Here is a 19,049-nt window from a genome sequence, read left to right on the forward strand (position 1 = left end):
TGTATGTATTGTTTTTTTTTTGTTTGTTTGTTTTTTGTATTGTATGTATTGTATGTATGAATTGTATTGTATGTATTGTATTGTTTTTTTTTGTTTTGTATGTAATGTATTGTATTGTATGTATCCTTATTGTATGTATTTTTTTTTTTTTTTTTGTATGTACTGTATATTGTATTGTGTGTATTGTTTTGTTTTTTGTTTTGTTTGTTTTGTTTTTTGTATTGTATGTCTGTATGTATTGTATTGTGTGTATTGTATTTTTTTTTGTATGTATTGTGTGTATTGTGTATTGTATGTATTGTATGTATTGTATTGTATGTATTGTATTGTGTGTATTTTTTATTTTTTTTGTATGTATTGTATTGTATTGTATGTATTGTTTTTTTTGTTTGTTTGTTTTTTGTATGTATGTATTGTATTGTATGTATTGTATGTATTTTTTTTTGGGGGGTTTTTTTTTTTTGTTTATGTATTGTATGTATTGTATTGTATGTATTGTATTGTATTGTATGTATTGTTTTGATTTTTGTTTAGTTTTTTTGTATTGTATGTATTGTATGTTTTTTTGTTGTTTTTTTGGTTTTTTGTTTTGTTTTATATGTATTGTATTGTGTGTATTGTATGTATTGTTTTTTTTGTTTTTTTGTATTGTATGTATTGTATGTATGTATTGTGTATTGTATGTATTTTTTATTTTGTTTTGTTTTTTGTTTTGTATGTATTGTATTGTTTTTTGTTTGTTTTCTTTTTTTTTTTGTATTGTATGTATTGTATTGTTTGTATTGTTTGTATGTATTGTTTGTATTGTATTGTTTGTATTGTTTGTTTTGTTTTTTGTGTTTTGTTTTTTGTTTTGTTTTTTGTTCACCCATCCACGCAGCCATCCACCGCTTATTCGGAGGTCGGATTGCGGCGGCGGCAGCAGCTTTAGGAGGGACTCCCAGACTTCCCTCTCTCCAGCCACTTCATCGAGCTCAACCCAGGAAATCCCAAGATTTGTATGTATTGTTTGTGTTTTTTGTTTTGTTGTGTTTTGTTTTTTGTTTTGTATGTATTGTATAAATTGTATTGTATGTATTGTATTTATTGTTTTTTGTTTTGTATGTATTGTTTTGTTTTGGGTTTTTTTTGTTTTGTTTTTTGTTTTGTATGTATTGTATTGTATGTATTTTGTTTTTTGTTTTGTATGTCTTGTATGTATTGTATTGGTTTTTTTTGTTTTGTATGTATTGTTTTTTTTTGTTTTGTTTTTTGTTTTGTATGTATTGTATGTATTGTATTGTTTGTTTTGTTTTTTTGTTTTTGTTTTTTGTTTTGTATGTAATGTATGTATTGTATGTATTGTATGTATTTAGTTTTTTTTTGTTTTTTGTTTTGTATGTATTGTGTGTATTGTATGTATTGTTTTTTATTTTTTTTTATTTATTGTATTGTATTGTTTTTTGTTTTGTATGTATTGTATTGTTTGTATTGTATGTATTGTATTGTATTGTATGTATTGTATTGTATGTATTGTATTGTATGTATTGTATTGTATGTATTGTATTGTATGTATTGTATTGTATGTATTGTATTGTATGTATTGTATTGTATGTATTGTATTGTATGTATTGTATTGTATGTATTGTATTGTATGTATTGTATTGTATGTATTGTATTGTATGTATTGTATTGTATGTATTGTATTGTATGTATTGTATTGTATGTATTGTATTGTATGTATTGTATTGTATGTATTGTATTGTATGTATTGTATTGTATGTATTGTATTGTATGTATTGTATTGTATGTATTGTATTGTATGTATTGTATTGTATGTATTGTATTGTATGTATTGTATTGTATGTATTGTATTGTATGTATTGTATTGTATGTATTGTATTGTATGTATTGTATTGTATGTATTGTATTGTATGTATTTTGTTTATTTGTTTTTTTTTTTTGTATGTATTGTATGTATTGTTTTTTCTTTTTTTGTATTGTATTGTATTGTTTTTTTTTTGTTGTTTTTTGTTTTGTATGTAATGTATGTATTGTATTGTATGTATTGTATTGTATGTATTGTATGGTATGTATTGATTGTATTGTATGGTATGTATTGATTGTATTGTATGGTATGTATTGATTGTATTGTATGGTATGTATTGATTGTATTGTATGGTATGTATTGATTGTATGTATTGTTTGTATTGTTTGTATTGTATGTATTGATTGTATGTATTTATTGTATTTGTTTGTATAGTATTGTTTGTATTGTATTGTATGTGTTGTTTTTTTGTTTTTTGTGTGTAGTCTACGTCTGTGTGGTGTGTGGTCTATGTCTGTGTAGTGTGTGTGGTCTGTCTGTGTGGTGTGTTGTGTGGTATGTGTGGTCGATGTCCGTGTTGTGTGTGGTCTATGTCGGTGTGGTGTGTGTGTGCGGTCTGTCTGTGTGGTGTGGTTGTGTGTGTGGTCTATGTCTGTGTGTGGTCAATGTCAGTGTGTTGTGTGTGTGGTGTGTGTTGTGTGTGTGGTCTATGTCGGTGTGGTGTTGTGTGTGTTGTGTAGTTTGCTTAGTAGAAAAATTTTTTGTGTAGTTTATGTAGTTTGTTGGTGTAGTTTAAAAAAATGTATTTGTAGTTTGTTTGTGTAGATTATTTTTTTTTTTTTCAAAAAAAAAAACACGGTAGTTAAACTACCATACACGGTAGTTAAACTACCATGTACGGTAGTTTAACTACCGTGTATGGTAGGTTTTTTTTTTTTTTTTTTTTCAAAAAAAAAAAACACGGTAGTTAAACTACCATGTACGGTAGTTTAACTACAGTGTATGGTAGTTTTTTTTGTTTTTTTTTTTCAAAAAAAAAAAAAAAAAAAAACCCACGGTAGTTAAACTACCATGTACGGTAGTTTAACTACCGTGTATGGTAGTTTTTTTTTTTTTTTTTTTTTCAAAAAAAAAAAAAAAAACACGGTAGTTAAACTACCATGTACGGTAGTTTAACTACCGTGTATGGTAGTTTTTTTTTTTTTTTTTTTTTCAAAAAAAAAAACCCAAAAAAAAAAAACACGGTAGTTAAACTACCATGTACGGTAGTTTAACTACCGTGTATGGTAGTTTGTTTTTTTTTTTCCAAAAAAAAAAAAAACACGGTAGTTAAACTACCATGTACGGTAGTTTAACTACCGTGTATGGTAGTTTTTTTTTTTTTCAAAAAAAAAAAAAAAAAAAACAAACAAACACGGTAGTTAAACTACCATGTACGGTAGTTTAACTACCGTGTATGGTAGTTTTTTTTTTTTTTTTTTCCAAAAAAAAAAACACGGTAGTTAAACTACCATGTACGGTAGTTTAACTACCGTGTATGGTAGTTTTTTTTTTTTTTTCAAAAAAAAAACAACCCCAAAAAAAAAGAAAACACGGTAGTTAAACTACCATGTACGGTAGTTTAACTACCGTGTATGGTAGTTTAAAAAAAAAAAAAAAAAAAAAACGGTAGTTAAACTACCATGTATGTATTTTTTCAAGACATTCAAAAAAAACCTAACCCTACCTCTAACCCCATAGACCACACACCACACACACATCACACTGACATAGACCACACACACACACCACACCACACCGACATAGACCACACACACACACAACACACCACACACACCACACCGACAGACCACACACAAAACACACACACAACCACACAGATGTAGACCACACACAAACACGACAAACAAAACATACAAACAAACAAAACATACAAACAAACAAAACATACAAACAAACAAAACATACAAACAAACAAAACATACAAACAAACAAAACATACAAACAAACAAAACATACAAACAAACAAAACATACAAACAAACAAAACATACAAACAAACAAAACATACAAACAAAACATACAAACAAAACATACAAACAAAACATACAAACAATACAATACAATACAAACAATACAATACAATACAAACAATACAATACAATACATACAATACAATACAATACATACAATACAATACAATACAATACATACAATACAATACAATACATACAATACAATACATACAATACAATACAATACATACAATACAATACATACAATACAATACATACAATACAATACATACAATACAATACAATACCATACAAAACCATACAATACAATACATACAATACATACAATACAATACAATACATACAATACAATACAAACAATACAATACATACAATACAAAAAAAATAAACAAACACAAACAAAAAAAAACAATACAATACAATACAAAAAAAGAAAAAAAAAAACAATACATACAATACACACAATACATACGAAACAAAAAACAACAAAAAAACAAAATACATACAATACATACAACACAATACATACAACACAATACATACAACACAATACATACAACACAATAACATACAACACAATACATACAACACAATACATAAATACAATACATAAATACAATACATAAATACAATACATAAATACAATACATAAATACAATACAATACAATACATACAATACAATACAATACATACAATACAATACAATACATACAATACAATACATACAAAACCATACATACAAAACCATACATACAAAACCATACAATACCATACAATACCATACAATACAATACATACAAAACCATACAATACAATATATACAATACACACAATACATACAAAACAAAAAACAACAAAAAAACAAAATACATACAATACATACAACACAATACATACAATACAATACGATACATAAATACAATACATAAATACAATACATAAATACAATACATAAATACAATACATAAATACAATACATAAATACAATACATACATACAATACATACAATACATAAATACAATACATGCAATACAATACATGCAATACAATACATACAATACAATACATACATTACATACAAAAAAAAACAAAAAACAATACAATACAAAAAAAAAAGAAAAAAAAACAATACATACAATACAATACACACAATACATACAAAACAAAAAACAAAAAAAAACAAAATACATACAATACAATACATACATTACATGCAAAACAAAAAAAACAATACATACAATACAATACACACAATACATACAAAACAAAAAAAAACAAATAAACAAAATACATACAATCTATACAATACAATACATACAATACATACAATACAAACAATACAATACAATACAATACATACAATACAATACATACATTACATACAAAACAAAAAAACAAAACAAAAAAAAAATACAATACAATACAATAAATAAAAATAAAATACACTACACATAATACAATACACACAATACATACAAAACAAAAAAAAAAATACATACAATACATACAATACATACATTACATACAAAAAACAAAAAACAAAACCAATACAATAAAAAAAATACAATACACACAATACATACAAAACAAAAAACAAAACAAAAATACATACAATACAAACAATACAATACATACAATACAATACATACATTACATACAAAACAAAAAACAACAAAAAAAAAAACAATACAATACAAAAAAAAGAAAAAAAAACAATACAATACACACAATACATACAAAACAAGAAACAAAAAAAAACAAAAAAACAAAATACATACAATACAATACATACAATACAATAAAATATATACAATACAATACATGCAATACAATACATAGATTACATACAAAACAAAAAAACAAAAAAAAAAAAAATACAATACAATAAAAAAATTTAAAAAAAAACACATGCAATACAATACATACAATACAATACATACATTACATACAAAACAAACAAAACAAAAAAACAATACAATACAATACAAAAAAAAAAGAAAAAAAAAACAATACATACAATACAATACACACAATACATACAAAACAAAACAAACAATACATACAATACAAACAATACAATACATACAATACATACATTACATACAAAACAAAAAAAAAAAAACAATACAATACAATACAATAAAAACAAAGAAAAAAAAATACATACAATACAATACACACAATACATACAAAACAAAAAAAAAACAAAAAAAACAATACATACAATACAAACAATACAATACATACATTACATACAAAAAAAAAACCAATACAATACAATACAAAAAAAAAACCAAAGAAAAAAAAATACATACAATACAATACACACAATACATACAAAACAAAAAACAAAAAAAAAAACAAAATACATACAATACAATACATACATTACATACAAAACAAAAAAAACAATACAATAAAATACAAAAAAAAAAAACCAATACGTACAATACAATACACACAAAACAAAAAACAAAAAAAAAACAAAATACATACAATACATACAATACATACAATACAATACATACAATACAATACGATACATACAATACATACAATACGATACATACAATACATACAATACATACATTACATACAAAACAAAGAAAAAAAAAAAGAAAAAAAAAACAATACATACAATACATACAAAACAAAAAACAAAAAAAACAAAAAAAACAATACATACAATACAAACAATACAATACATACAATACATACAATACATACAAAACAAAAAATAAAATACAATACAAAAAAAACCAAAAAGAACAAAAAATACATACAATACATACAAAACAAAAAACAAACCAAAAAAAATACATACAATACAATACATACAATACAATACATACATTACATACAAAAAAACAATACGTACAATACAAAACAAAAAAAAAACAAAAAAAACAAAATACATACAATACATACAAACAATACAATACATACAATACATACATTACATACAAAACAAAAAAAAAAAAAAAAACAATACAATACAATACAAAAACAAAAAACAATACACACAATACATACAAAACAAAAAACAAAATAAACAATACATACAAAACAAAAAGCAAAACAAAACATACAAAACAAAAAAACAAAACAAAAAACAAAAAAACAAAATACATACAATACATACAAAAAAAAAAAAAAAACAAGACAAAAAACAACAAAACAAAAAACAACAAAACAAACAATACATACAAATCTTGGGATTTCCTGGGTTGAACTGGATGAAGTGGCTGGAGAGAGGAAAGTTTGGGAGTCCCTCCTAAAGCTGCTGCCGCCGCAATCCGACCTCCGGGTAAGCGGTGGATGGCTGGGTGGCTGGATGGATGGATGGGTGGTTGGATGGATTGGATCGGGCGGGTGGTTGGATGGGTGGGTTGGGCGGATGGACGGATGGGTGGGTGGGCGGATGGGTGGGTGGATGGATGGGTGGGCGGGCGGATGGACGGATGGGTGGGCGGATGGACGTATGGATGGGTGGGTGGGCGGGTGGGTTGGGCGGATGGGTGGGTGGATGGACGGACGGGTGGGTGGGTGGTTGGATGGACGGGTGGGTGGGTGGGTGGGCGGATGGACGGACAGGTGGCTGGATGGGTGGGTGGATGGATTGGATGGGTGGGTGGGCGGATGGACGGGTGGGTGGGTTGGACGGATGGGCGAGTGGATGGATGGATGGGTTTGGGTGGTTGGATGGTTGGGTGGATGGGTGGATGGATGGACGGGTGGATGGATGGACGGGTGGGCGGATGGATGGATAGACAGAACACATACAATACCCTGCCATACGCTACCATACACACAATGCATACAATACCATACAATATCATACCATACTATGTGCTCTGCATCTGGGAGTTACAATTAGACATTGAGTAGAGTGGCAATGGCATGATATTTTTGCAACAATTACACATACCAACTCCAGTTTTATATTTAAAATATGTATACAATTATCAGTATATTGTAATGACTTATAATAATTACAAAAGTATCCGAATTATAATAATTTAATTTTATCATCCATCAACTCACTCAAAAATGTCGGCATGAATCGAGCAGTCGACTAAACGGGAGAAAATCACGCTCGCAAATGTTTGTTGCATAACGGCGGGCGGGCGGGCGCCATCTTGGAATAGATTTGAACATGACGTAACAAATTCGTCACATTCATCAGCTTGCATAACACGGAAATAGCACACTATATGTAATGCAACATTGTTAATTTGACGAAACACAACGCCAAAGAGATTTGAAATACTGTAGCGGCAAAACGACAGTCGCGGTGGCCGGGGCGAGTGTGAAAAGATTTTCAAGATATTTGTTTGCATCAAACAAACAAGGCGTCCGTCGTGAGAAACGGCAATGAACGACAAACATTTGATAGCTTACCCGAGAAACCGCCACACGGTCGGTGGCGCCTGCATTTGATAATTCGCCTTGAATCCTGCAACAAACAAACAAGGCGTCCGTCGTGAGAAACGCCAATGAACGACAAACATTTGATAGCTTACCCGAGAAACCGCCACACGGTCGGTGGCGCCTGCATTTGATAACTCGCCTTGAATCCTGCAACAAACAAACAAGGCGTCCGTCGTGAGAAACGCCAATGAACGACAAACATTTGATAGCTTACCCGAGAAACCGCCACACGGTCGGTGGCGCCTGCATTTGATAACTCGCCTTGAATCCTGCAACAAACAAACAAGGCGTCCGTCGTGAGAAACGCCAATGAGCGACAAACATTTCCTAGCATGTTAGCTTACCTGAGAAACCGCCCGCTGCGCGGGTGATTGCACCGGTATTTGACAACTTCCCCAATTCACCCGAAGACATGACGTCACATCCGTCAATTCAAATCTTCCTCGCCTGCTCGTCCAATGGTGCTTTGCACACTAGCGTACCACGTGACAGGCCACTTCACACGCGGGCGGTTGCACCCGTCGCTCACCTCAAGACTGAAAACTGCCTTCAAAAACCTAAGTGCCACTTTGCCCGCCTCCTACCTCTGCCCAAATTCAGTCTGACCAATCACAGCGCAACTGAAATTGGCTTGACCACGCCCACCTTTCCGACAGGCAAGACTGAAACCTGCCTTCAAAAAAAAAAAAAAAAGTCACAAACTTTATGCAGAAGTGAGAGAAAATCGACAAAGTACAGCTCGTGGGTAAGGGCGGGTCCCGAACCATGGTTCCATCGTGTTAGAGGCAATGACGTTTAACACTTGACCAAAGACTCGTGTCCATGACAGTGACAGAAGGGCAACCAACGCTCACCTCAAGACTGAAAACCCTTCAAAATAGTGTTGGCTCGTGAGTGAACGATTCGTTCAAAGAGATTCTAAAGATTCAGTTCACCTAAAAGAACTGGAATGCACATCAGTACTTGGGGAGCTTCCGTAGTTGGTCTTTTAGCAGGCCCCGCCCACAAGTACCTCCACATTGGGTCACGTGACTAACAGCTATTTACATACAATAAAATAAAGTAGGAAAACGTTATTTAAAAACACACACAAAATCATACATACACAAGACCAATGCCGCTGGAACGAGCTGGACTAAAGGAAGACATCCGTTTAAATTTGGTCAATTTTAAGAAATCATGAATATTAAAAGAGGACTTTTTTTTTTAAATGGAAATATGTTTTCATTTTTACATAGCTTGGAAATGTATTATGATGGAGGAGTTTACAGGTGCAGGCCGGAGGGGGCTCGGCCCAAAGGAAATTAACAGATGGAAATATTTGAAAACACTTGAGGTCACCATTAGATTCAGATTTATCACATATATACACACGTACATAAATTAAATTTCCTTGAAGGGGATTTACACTGTACATGAAAGTATTTGTAACACCATCATCAGTATCTATAAAAACCTTCAGAGGGGAAAGAAGACAATAGCAAAGGTGAAGGGATGGACTGATTTTATACATCACCATATTTCATATTTCCACAGACAGATGTAATTTTGATGTAATTCAATTCAATAAACAAATCATAATGTTAATGTACATTCTTGAAGCATACATCAAGTTGTGCAGGACTTGTGCCATAATGTATACACGTCTGATGATTTATTTTTTATGGAACAGTCGCCCACCACCCTGCCCCGGCCCCCCCCCCTTGCTGGCACTACAGTGCTAACAAAAGTTCCACAAGCCTTTTTTTTAATTTTATTTATTTTTTAAACTCTCATACGTTTCATCCATTCAGTAACATTTTTTTAAAACTATATATTGGAGGAAATTCGACCTTTTAATTATTATTTAAAAAAAGCTGCAAGTGCAGCATCGATAAGTTCGTGCTCTACTCTTTTATTGTACATAGAGAGACAACAAACTTTGAAATAAAACCCCCCTTAATTTGATTTGCGATTGAGGTCTGCAGTGGAATTTGAAAAAGATACACAATGGTACAAGTCGTATGGCCAAATTGGACATTCGGCTCCACGTCAAAGTTCAGTTTTGTGTCCATCCACGGAACCACGTCCTCCCCCAAGTGGGCCGTCAATGGCAACCAAGCACAAGACAACGCTGGATCCAGACCAGCCACAACCACAGCGCACCTCGAAAGCAGGACCAACCATCAGAGCCCTAAACACTGTCCACACCTGCAACCTTTCCGTCGTGCACCCATAACCAAAGGCAACCACACTGCCCCCTCCTGGGCACATGATCCGCACACGTCGACTTTTGCAGCGCGATGCTTGATTCTTGACTTGATATGGCCATTTTTCCTTTGCATATGGCCATTGCTCCTTTGCTCCTTTGCATATGGCCATGGCTCCTTTGCATATGGCCATTGCATATGGCCATGGCTCCTTTGCTCCTTTGCATATGGCCATGGCTCCTTTGGATAGGCCATGGCTCCTTTGGATAGGCCATGGCTCCTTTGGATAGGCCATGGCTCCTTCGGATAAGCCATTGTGCCTTTTCATATGGAATTATCCCATTCGGCTCCTCTTGCAGCCTACAAAAACACAGACAGCCATTAATTGTGTGCTGGGAAGCTAAAACTCGACAACCATTGTGTGTTGGGAAGTTGAAACTTGACAAAAACAGGTTTTCACCCGATTTAGGACTACTCTTCCTCAGTGTCCTCAACATCACTGAAAGGGCTCCTTCAAGAGCCTCCTGCTTGCTTTGTATAGAAGGATGCTGGCTGGGCGGCAGTTTTTAGTGCTGCAAAAGACAAGCAAACGATTGCAACAAAAATAGACATTGAGTCGAGTGCCAATGGCATGATTTTTTACCAACAATTATACATACTAGGAGTTTTACATTTGAAAAAAAAATATTATATTGTAGTAAGTTATGATAATTGATCAAAATTATAGTTCATATTTGAATTTGATACATTCTAAGTAGAGTTTTACATTTGCAAAAATATACAATCATCACATTGTAGTAAATTATGATAATTATTCAGGATTATAACTCAGATTTTAATTTCATCATTCATCAACTCCCCTCACATTGGACAGCTGATCCAGGTTGGCGGCGTCCAAGACGGGAGAAAATAACCCGCCGCGCAAATGTTTGTTGCGTAACGGAACGAGAACGGGCTCGGGCGGGCGCCGTCTTTAAATGGATTTGGTCCGACTTGGACGTGACATATACGTTGCATTCACCAGTTTGCATGACACGGAAATGGCACACGCATCATATAAAATAATTTAAAAAATGGTTAAGTTGACTAGAGTCAAACTAACGTTTCCTATAGTCAGACAAACACGCGCTTATCGGCGGCGTCATTTACGAACCGTCTACAGACAGACGAATGAAAAAATTGCTGGCCAGCATGGAAAAAAGAACAACCAGCCGCGAAAGACATTTAAAATACCACCAAAACGCGCAACGACGCGACGCTACGCGACGCAAAGTGGATTGTGGCGTGCCGTGTCGTGCCGTGCCGTAAGCTCAAGCACTCCCTAGACAGCGAAAATCCTGCAAGAAATAACAAATGGCAACTGCAAACATTTGCTCACGGGCTAAATGGCCTGCGGCGGCCTACAATTTACCTCCAGGCCCACCGTCGCGGTGGACGTGACGTTGCCGAGTCACGAGAGTACGACAATCCCGCGACAAACAAAATAAATTGAAAAAAAAAAGGCTTGTGAGAAAAAGCAACAAAGCGTGCCGTCGTGAGAAACGGCAGGAGATTTGCTAGCATGCTCGCTTACCTGAGAAACCGTCCGCCGCCGCCGCCGCCGCCTCCGGTGGCACCTGCATACGATAACTCCCCTTGAGCGAGCACACGTGTCTTCAATTGAGCTAAAGCCCTGACGTCACATCCGGCGATTCAAATCTTCTTCTCCTGATCGTCCAACGGCGCTCGGCACACTGACGCCACCAGGTGGTCGCCTGTCATGGTGACTACTGTGGAAAGCGTTGCTTCGGACTATCCGTTGAAACTTTCAACACCAAACATGTTTGGATGGAGGATACCCTATCAATATGACCAAATCTCCTTTGGTTTCCGAGCAGGCTCTGGTCAAGTGGTTAACGCCATTGCCTTCAATCAAATGAAAATATTTGTATCGACTTTATTATCTTGGAAAACATGTTGGAACGCGGCCCCGAGGACTAGAGCTTGACACCTGTGACCTTTGACCATGATATTTTCCCTCATAAAGTGGCCTGTTATTAGGTAGACTTGAAAAGGGCGGTGTACCTAATGGAGTGTCCGTGTGATTCCCTCGTTAAGTGCACCTGCGGGAAAACTTTTAGCTCCTGCGGAACGTGAAAGTGACCAAAAACTTTTCACGCAGCTGCGCTTAACGAGGGAATCACACGGACACTCCATTAGGTACACCGCCCTTTTCAAGTCTACCTAATAAAGTGGCCACTTTATTAGGGAAATATCATGGTCAAGGGTCACAGGTGTCAAGCTCTAGTCCTCTGTCCTGCGGGCCAAATCTGGCCCACAGGGTAATTATATTTAGCCCACCAAGAAAAATGCTGCATGGACATTGTGTCAATGCCAAAATCACAAATTGTCTTCACGAATAGAGATGTATGTATTTGATGAGTTGTACTTAATGTTTTGTGATTTATTGGTGTGATGGAGTGTCCTGTTGATTGAACTGCATGAAACACAAAGCTCACAAATAAAATTATTTATTATATTTGAAAAGCCAAAGGAAATATTTACAAGTCCTTACCACAATGGATCACCAACCTTTCTAAAAGTCAGAGCTACTTCTTAGGTATCGGGTCAACTAAAAGGGGAGCAGTTTGGTTCACGCTTCTAAAATAACTTTGCTGGAATTACTGGAAGTTATGTATGTAAAGACACTGATAATTTCTCACAGTAATTAACAATTCAACAAGACAAGAAACAAACCAACAAGCAACAATTCTTAGCATTTTCAAATGATCACTTCACCATCACTCCAAGAAAATGACATTGTCACACCACAAGTGAGCTTTCTTTTCCTGACAGGCTTGCAGGCTACTCCTCTTGTCCCTGCCATACCCCCACCAATGACTGACTTCCCGACAATTTGTGGAAAAACAAAGGTATTCTGTATTGTAGCAAGAAACTGCCAAAAACACATTCTGCAACATATGTATACCGGAGCAATTAATGCAACTAACCGGAGACATTTAAGCACTACAGAAGTAGAGATACAAAATGCTCTTCAGTTTACTAAGCCTGCAAGAGTGGCAATATTTCTACCCTGGAATATATATATATATATATATATTTATACGCGTACGTAAAAATGTAGAAATATATGCGAGAGTGCGTCGGAATGTCTTGCACAGTAAGAAAATCTCAAATTCAGCCCTTATGAAATAGTGCAGCATGATTTACAGGATATACATCATTATGCGAGGAAACAAAACAGGTTTTAAACAGCACATGGTGATATTACAGCAACTATGCTGATATGACTTATTTGCTGGAACCGATAATTTGTAGCAGGAAGAGGAATATCTGAATGACGTCCACGTAGATGTTAAGTGCAGCGAACACATATTCCTCAGGACTGATGGAGTACTTCCTGTTACCGATGAGGAGCTGTGTGTCGTACGCCAAGAACTGCAAAGCGCAAGGCAAAATACAAGCCAGTTTCAGTCAGAAGTGTTTTGTAATACGTCAAAAACATCGGGACCTGTAAATACTCACCAGGGTGAAAGCGATAGCTCCTATAGCGGCGTAAAGCATGTGAAGCCAGTAGATCTGCCGGAGTAAAACACATCATTCAAATGACGCCAATATCAAAGTTAGTTTCAGGACTGTTATTGTGAAGAAGTTGAAGCTCACATATTTGAAGGACAGCACGATGACGGTGATGATGCCGGTCACAAAGACGACAATGCCAAGCACACAAAAGAGGCCCCGGCATTTGGTGAAGTCCACCTGGGCAGACGAATCAACGTCAACAAATATACTTTTTTGGAACCTTTAAATAACACTTGAAATAATACAACATAAACAAAAACACCCAACCACACACACACGCAAACCCTAAAAACACACAAACCCTAACCCCCCCCCCACACACACACACAAAACTACCTTGGTCTGGAAGCAGAAGACAGTGACAGCGATGCAGACAACAACAGTGATGGCCAAAGCAAGAAACACTGCCTTTGTATCGTAGAAACTGAAAGCACCAATGAACACACAATTATTGAAGCAAAATAGTTAGGCACATTCATTAAATTGAACTTTTTTTAATCTAATTACCTGGATATGGAGCCAGTCATATAAGACAACGCCAGGGTCTACATCAGGGAGAGAAAATGACAGAAAAACAAAACAACACATACTTCACATCGATTATGATTCAAATTCAACCTAAATATTTGTATATCAGTATTAAAGTAGGCTGGACAGACATGACGAAATTGAGTTGGCATGCAAACAATTCAGGCGTTTTTATAGCACCGTGCGAAAAGAATACTTTTAATTCTGTGGTCATCTGGTTTCAAATTCACAAACAAGGCCAGCTACCTTCAAATTTAGATCGAGTCGCTTGATAGGTTGCTTGTATTGGATCTCAATAAATAAGGCAAGTATGACGAATGTCACAGGGATGCGGTTTGCACAAACAAACAAACAAACAAACAAACAAACAAACAAACAAACAACCAACCAACCAACCAACCAACCAACCAACCAACCAACCAACCAACCAACCAACCAACCAACCAACCAACCAACCAACCAACCAACCAACCAACCATAGCCTTAGCTGTCCTTGCCTCGATTGCTGTCAAAGTCAGCACAAAGTCATCATACATTCATTCACTCACTCACTCGCAGCAGTGAACCAACAAACAACACAAAAGGAAAGAAAGTGTGTGTCACGAAGGACTTTGTGCCAAAGTGCGCTGACTCAATCCTCCTGCTGCTGTCTTAGTGAGACACCGCCCAAGTGGAAAAATGTGTACCATTTCCTCATTCAAGTTAACAGCAGCTATTCAACTTACAAAGATGGAGAGCAATATCAAGTTCCATGGATGTTTCCTCCTAAAGAGATTGTGGGATTCAGGTGAATTGAATTACTTGCGTCAACAATACAAGATGTAGGATCACACTTACCGAGGGCCCTTGCAGCACACCAACACGATGTGGGTAACAAAATACACAGCACTGGAAAAAAAAAAAAAAATCAAGCACCCAACATGAATATTTTCACGCTTACCTTAACATTTTTTACACTTTTAAATGTGTCACAACTCACTATGATGCCCAGTAGATAGCCTGGTTCCGCTGTACAAATAATTTAACCGGTTGGCTGCGAGAAACAGAAATGTCAAAAGTCAAAGTCAGCTTTATTGTCGCATACAATCACAGACAGATGGAAACAAACAAACAAACAAAAATATATACATGATACTCACACAAAGGTGAAAACGGCCACTATGGCTGTGGTGACAAGGAGCTGGGACGCCAGAATCAAATACACCTGAAGAACGCAGGCACAACGTTGACATAACAGTTGCAGTAAAAAAAAAAAAAAAAATCAAGATTTTATCAGACGTGTGCAAAGAATGGAGAAGTTACATTCTGGTTATGAGTCTTGAAGCCTTCCTAAAGTTGACTTGTTTTACCTTTCTGATGAAAGCGTGCCGAAGGCTCAGACTGTCCCAGTCGCTTCCCCTCGCAGCAAAATCGTCATCTGAGAACAGAAATATGAGCGCTGGGTCGTTGGCTTTATTCTCACACTCACAACATAATTACAAGTGGACCTAAAATGTAACTAAGGTTCTTTTTATTTTGTATCTTCACCCTGTTCATTTTCGGCGTGGTTTTTGGGTCGGTTGCGCTGTTTGAACAAACTGAATATTCAGTCGTTTTCTTAGCATGTGCAAATTAGCCCGGCATATTGACTTTAAAGTCACGTTACTCTGTGTGCAGCAGGCTTTACATGCAATAATTATAAAATAAAAAGAGTCATCTTAAACCTAACGGTACAGAATGAACTGCTTCATCCATCAAGTGCAAGTGCGTGTTTTTGTGTGTGTGTGTGTGTGTGTGAGGCGAATAACTAAGCCTGATGACTGATTGTGACAACTTCTCCAAAGTGTCAACAAAGTCTTTTCATTCATTGCTTTAACACATGAAAAGCTCCCGTCTTACCAGAGGTTATAACGTCTGCGGGGATGGTTCGTGGCACCATGGGAGGCATAGGGGGCGGCTGACTGGGATAGCCGGCTCCAGGGGGCCCGGCGGGTTGAGCCTGTCCTGGGTACATACCAGGAGGAAAGCCTGGCTGACCCGGGAAAAGAGGTGTGTTCGGATTGGCGGGGTATGGAGCAGAAGGCTGGCCCGGCTGTGGGCCGCCGAAGCCGGCGGGGAAGCCATACGCAGGGGGTGCTGGGTAATTGTCGCCCTGGGGTGCGTACGGTGGGGCATAGGCGTCATTGTACCCTGGAGGGTAGTCTGATCTGGACATGTTGCCTGTGAGGAGAAAAGAACAGTCTTGTTAGTGGATGATAAAGTCTTCACGGAAAAAGGCTGGATTTACACCACGTGGTTGAAGTGACGCAATTCCCATTGTTTTACTTGATGGATAATGGTTCTAAGGGGGGGGGGGGGGAATAAAATATAAAGTAAAATGGGTGACACAAGTTGTAATCAGACCAGACAGACAGACAGACAGATTTTTACACAACATACTTAACAACTTTGTCTAAATATGTATGTTCTGAACTACTAAGCTCTAGTTTGTGACTTTTAGGGAAATATACAGTCAAGGAATTTAAGAGGAGGCCCCACCTTGGAGTGCCATGACGTCACATCCCGGTTGTACTAACAACACTCAGTGAATGGAAAAAGTGCTTCCATCCTTCTATCCAAGCAAGAGATTTTCAAAAGAAGCCAATTATGTGATGATTACTGTGGATGGAAGGCTTAACATGCCCCGTGTCTCGGTGGTAGAAAATGAAAGCTGCCGGAGTGATGACATTTTTGGTATTACCATTCTCATCCAACTCATGTGATGCTGAGTCAGTTCAATGTTTACCTCAGAACATCTTGGAGGATAGATATCATGTTGCAAAAATGTCAAAACGCCGTTTACAGAGTTCCAACTTTTTTAATATTCCTCCGGTTTTCTTTCGGGAATGGGATTGCACACGAGGTAAATGTTTACAAAAACAACACTGCGTTAAGGAAACATCCCTAAATATTAATGAACCATTCGCTTGTTGCACGGATAGTACTCTCGTTTGTACGGTTTTTTGAAAATATTTGCCTTCTCGAGAATATTAGTGTAGTCATTTGAAAAGAAAGAAATATTGCTATAAAAACATAGAAACAAATATCTATTTATCGCGTGTTGTATGCTGATGACATCTTAACCAATTGGTGTTTTTACTATAATTATTTAAATACGTTTAAATAATTAAATAATACGTATTAAATACGTTGCATCTCATGATGCAATATCTGTCAAACAAGTCAAAGATGGCAAAGAGCTGAATGCTTGACGGAAACCTGGCTCAAATATACCATTTGCGCTACTTCAACGGAAGAGACGGCATGATTGATGATTGCGTACAATGCAAACACAAGTAGGATATGCATATGTTCTGCACAAATCATCCGTCCGCAAATTAGAATTTCTCAAAGCCTTTCTTTTTGTCATCTTTGAAAGTTCACACCCGTCCGTCTCTTATGTAACACCCCCCGCCCCCGACGACACTGTGGTGCAACTTTAAATCTAAACAAACTGGACCAGTGACTTAAACTCCACCTATGTAACCTGTGAAAACACGAAAAGTCTTTGGATGAAAGTTTTGGGACGGGACTAGATAAGCAAGACTGCTTCCACCCGTTCCGTTTTCGGCAAGTACGAAACGAACTTTAAGCTTTGTAAAGAAAGTGTGACTTTGATGATGTCTGTGTACAAGCAGAAATAAAAAAAAAGTCCACTCACAAAACAATTTACATTTGAGAGGCCGCCAAAAGGAACACGACTAAAAAAGGCAATTGAGTTAGAAACTGTCCATAAGATCCACAATCGATCTTAAACGGTACATGGTATTGTTTGAGGCAAAAAAAAAAAAAAAAAACAACGACACATAAAGCATTACGTACCGAGTTAAGATCCCACGGATAGTTCGAAACTTGAAGACTTTCCTTTTGCGTCGTGAAAACCAGTAGTTTTTAGAGTGGGACTTTAGAGTGGGTTGTGGGCCCCGCGAGACTTTCAGTTGCAGTCAAACATTTCCCGGAAACCAGCAGATCGGACGGAGCAGCTGGGTGGAGTCCACAGGAATCTGGCTCCCACACCTACGTCACTAGCCACTCGAGCATGTAGCCGAGTTGAGTTTTGCTCCTGGTTGGTCGAATGGAGGGAGACATGACGAGCGCAAGAATGGTGTGTCATCGTTTTCTATCATTGACGGTCATAGTTTATTACGTAGACGCGTAGGCCTAATTGTTATCGTTCCCTCTGAAATATCATTTTTGCTCTTTTAAATGTGCTGTATGTTGTTCATTTATTGCACTTTTACATCTGGTTGTGAATAATGCTCTTTTTGTAAACGCTGCAAAAAACAACTACAACAACAACAACAACCCAATCCTGTGCTATCACGTTCGCTCGACATTACACTAGGAAACAGAAATACAACGTTTTCCTCGGACTACAGAAATGTGCTTTGAAGTATTTGCATTGCAAGTATTATTATTGATAACAACTCGGAAGATTATTGTGTTATTGTACCTAT

The 19,049-nt window shown here is 36.1% G+C and overlaps 1 protein-coding gene across 1 annotated transcript; it reads right to left on the reverse strand.

Annotated features, from left to right (window-relative positions):
- Positions 1-12,958: 12,958 nt before the first annotated feature.
- Positions 12,959-18,592, reverse strand: tmbim1a (transmembrane BAX inhibitor motif containing 1a). The gene is made up of 12 exons (XM_049747121.2): positions 18,415-18,592; positions 16,453-16,773; positions 15,924-15,991; positions 15,714-15,778; positions 15,554-15,607; positions 15,412-15,462; positions 15,300-15,339; positions 14,554-14,591; positions 14,383-14,470; positions 14,128-14,223; positions 13,990-14,043; positions 12,959-13,902 (listed from the first exon to the last, which is right to left on the reverse strand). The coding sequence occupies exons 2-12, from the start codon at positions 16,766-16,768 to the stop codon at positions 13,756-13,758; spliced, it is 1,017 nt and encodes a 338-aa protein (XP_049603078.1). The 5' UTR covers positions 16,769-16,773; positions 18,415-18,592; the 3' UTR covers positions 12,959-13,755.
- Between the last annotated feature and the right edge of the window lie 457 nt (positions 18,593-19,049).

This window comes from Syngnathus scovelli, chromosome 17, assembly GCF_024217435.2.
Source record: "Syngnathus scovelli strain Florida chromosome 17, RoL_Ssco_1.2, whole genome shotgun sequence".
NCBI classification, from domain to species: Eukaryota; Metazoa; Chordata; class Actinopteri; order Syngnathiformes; family Syngnathidae; genus Syngnathus; species Syngnathus scovelli.

Excerpts from the sequence above, each read along its gene's own strand:
- tmbim1a (XM_049747121.2), bottom strand. The coding sequence starts at position 16,768 with ATGTCCAGATCAGACTACCCTCCAGGGTACAATGACGCCTATGCCCCA. Across the intron at positions 15,992-16,452 it reads CGCAGACGTTATAACCTCTG|ATGACGATTTTGCTGCGAGG; the intron begins GTAAGACGGGAG and ends TTCTGTTCTCAG. Across the intron at positions 14,224-14,382 it reads TCTTCTGCTTCCAGACCAAG|GTGGACTTCACCAAATGCCG; the intron begins GTAGTTTTGTGT and ends TCGTCTGCCCAG.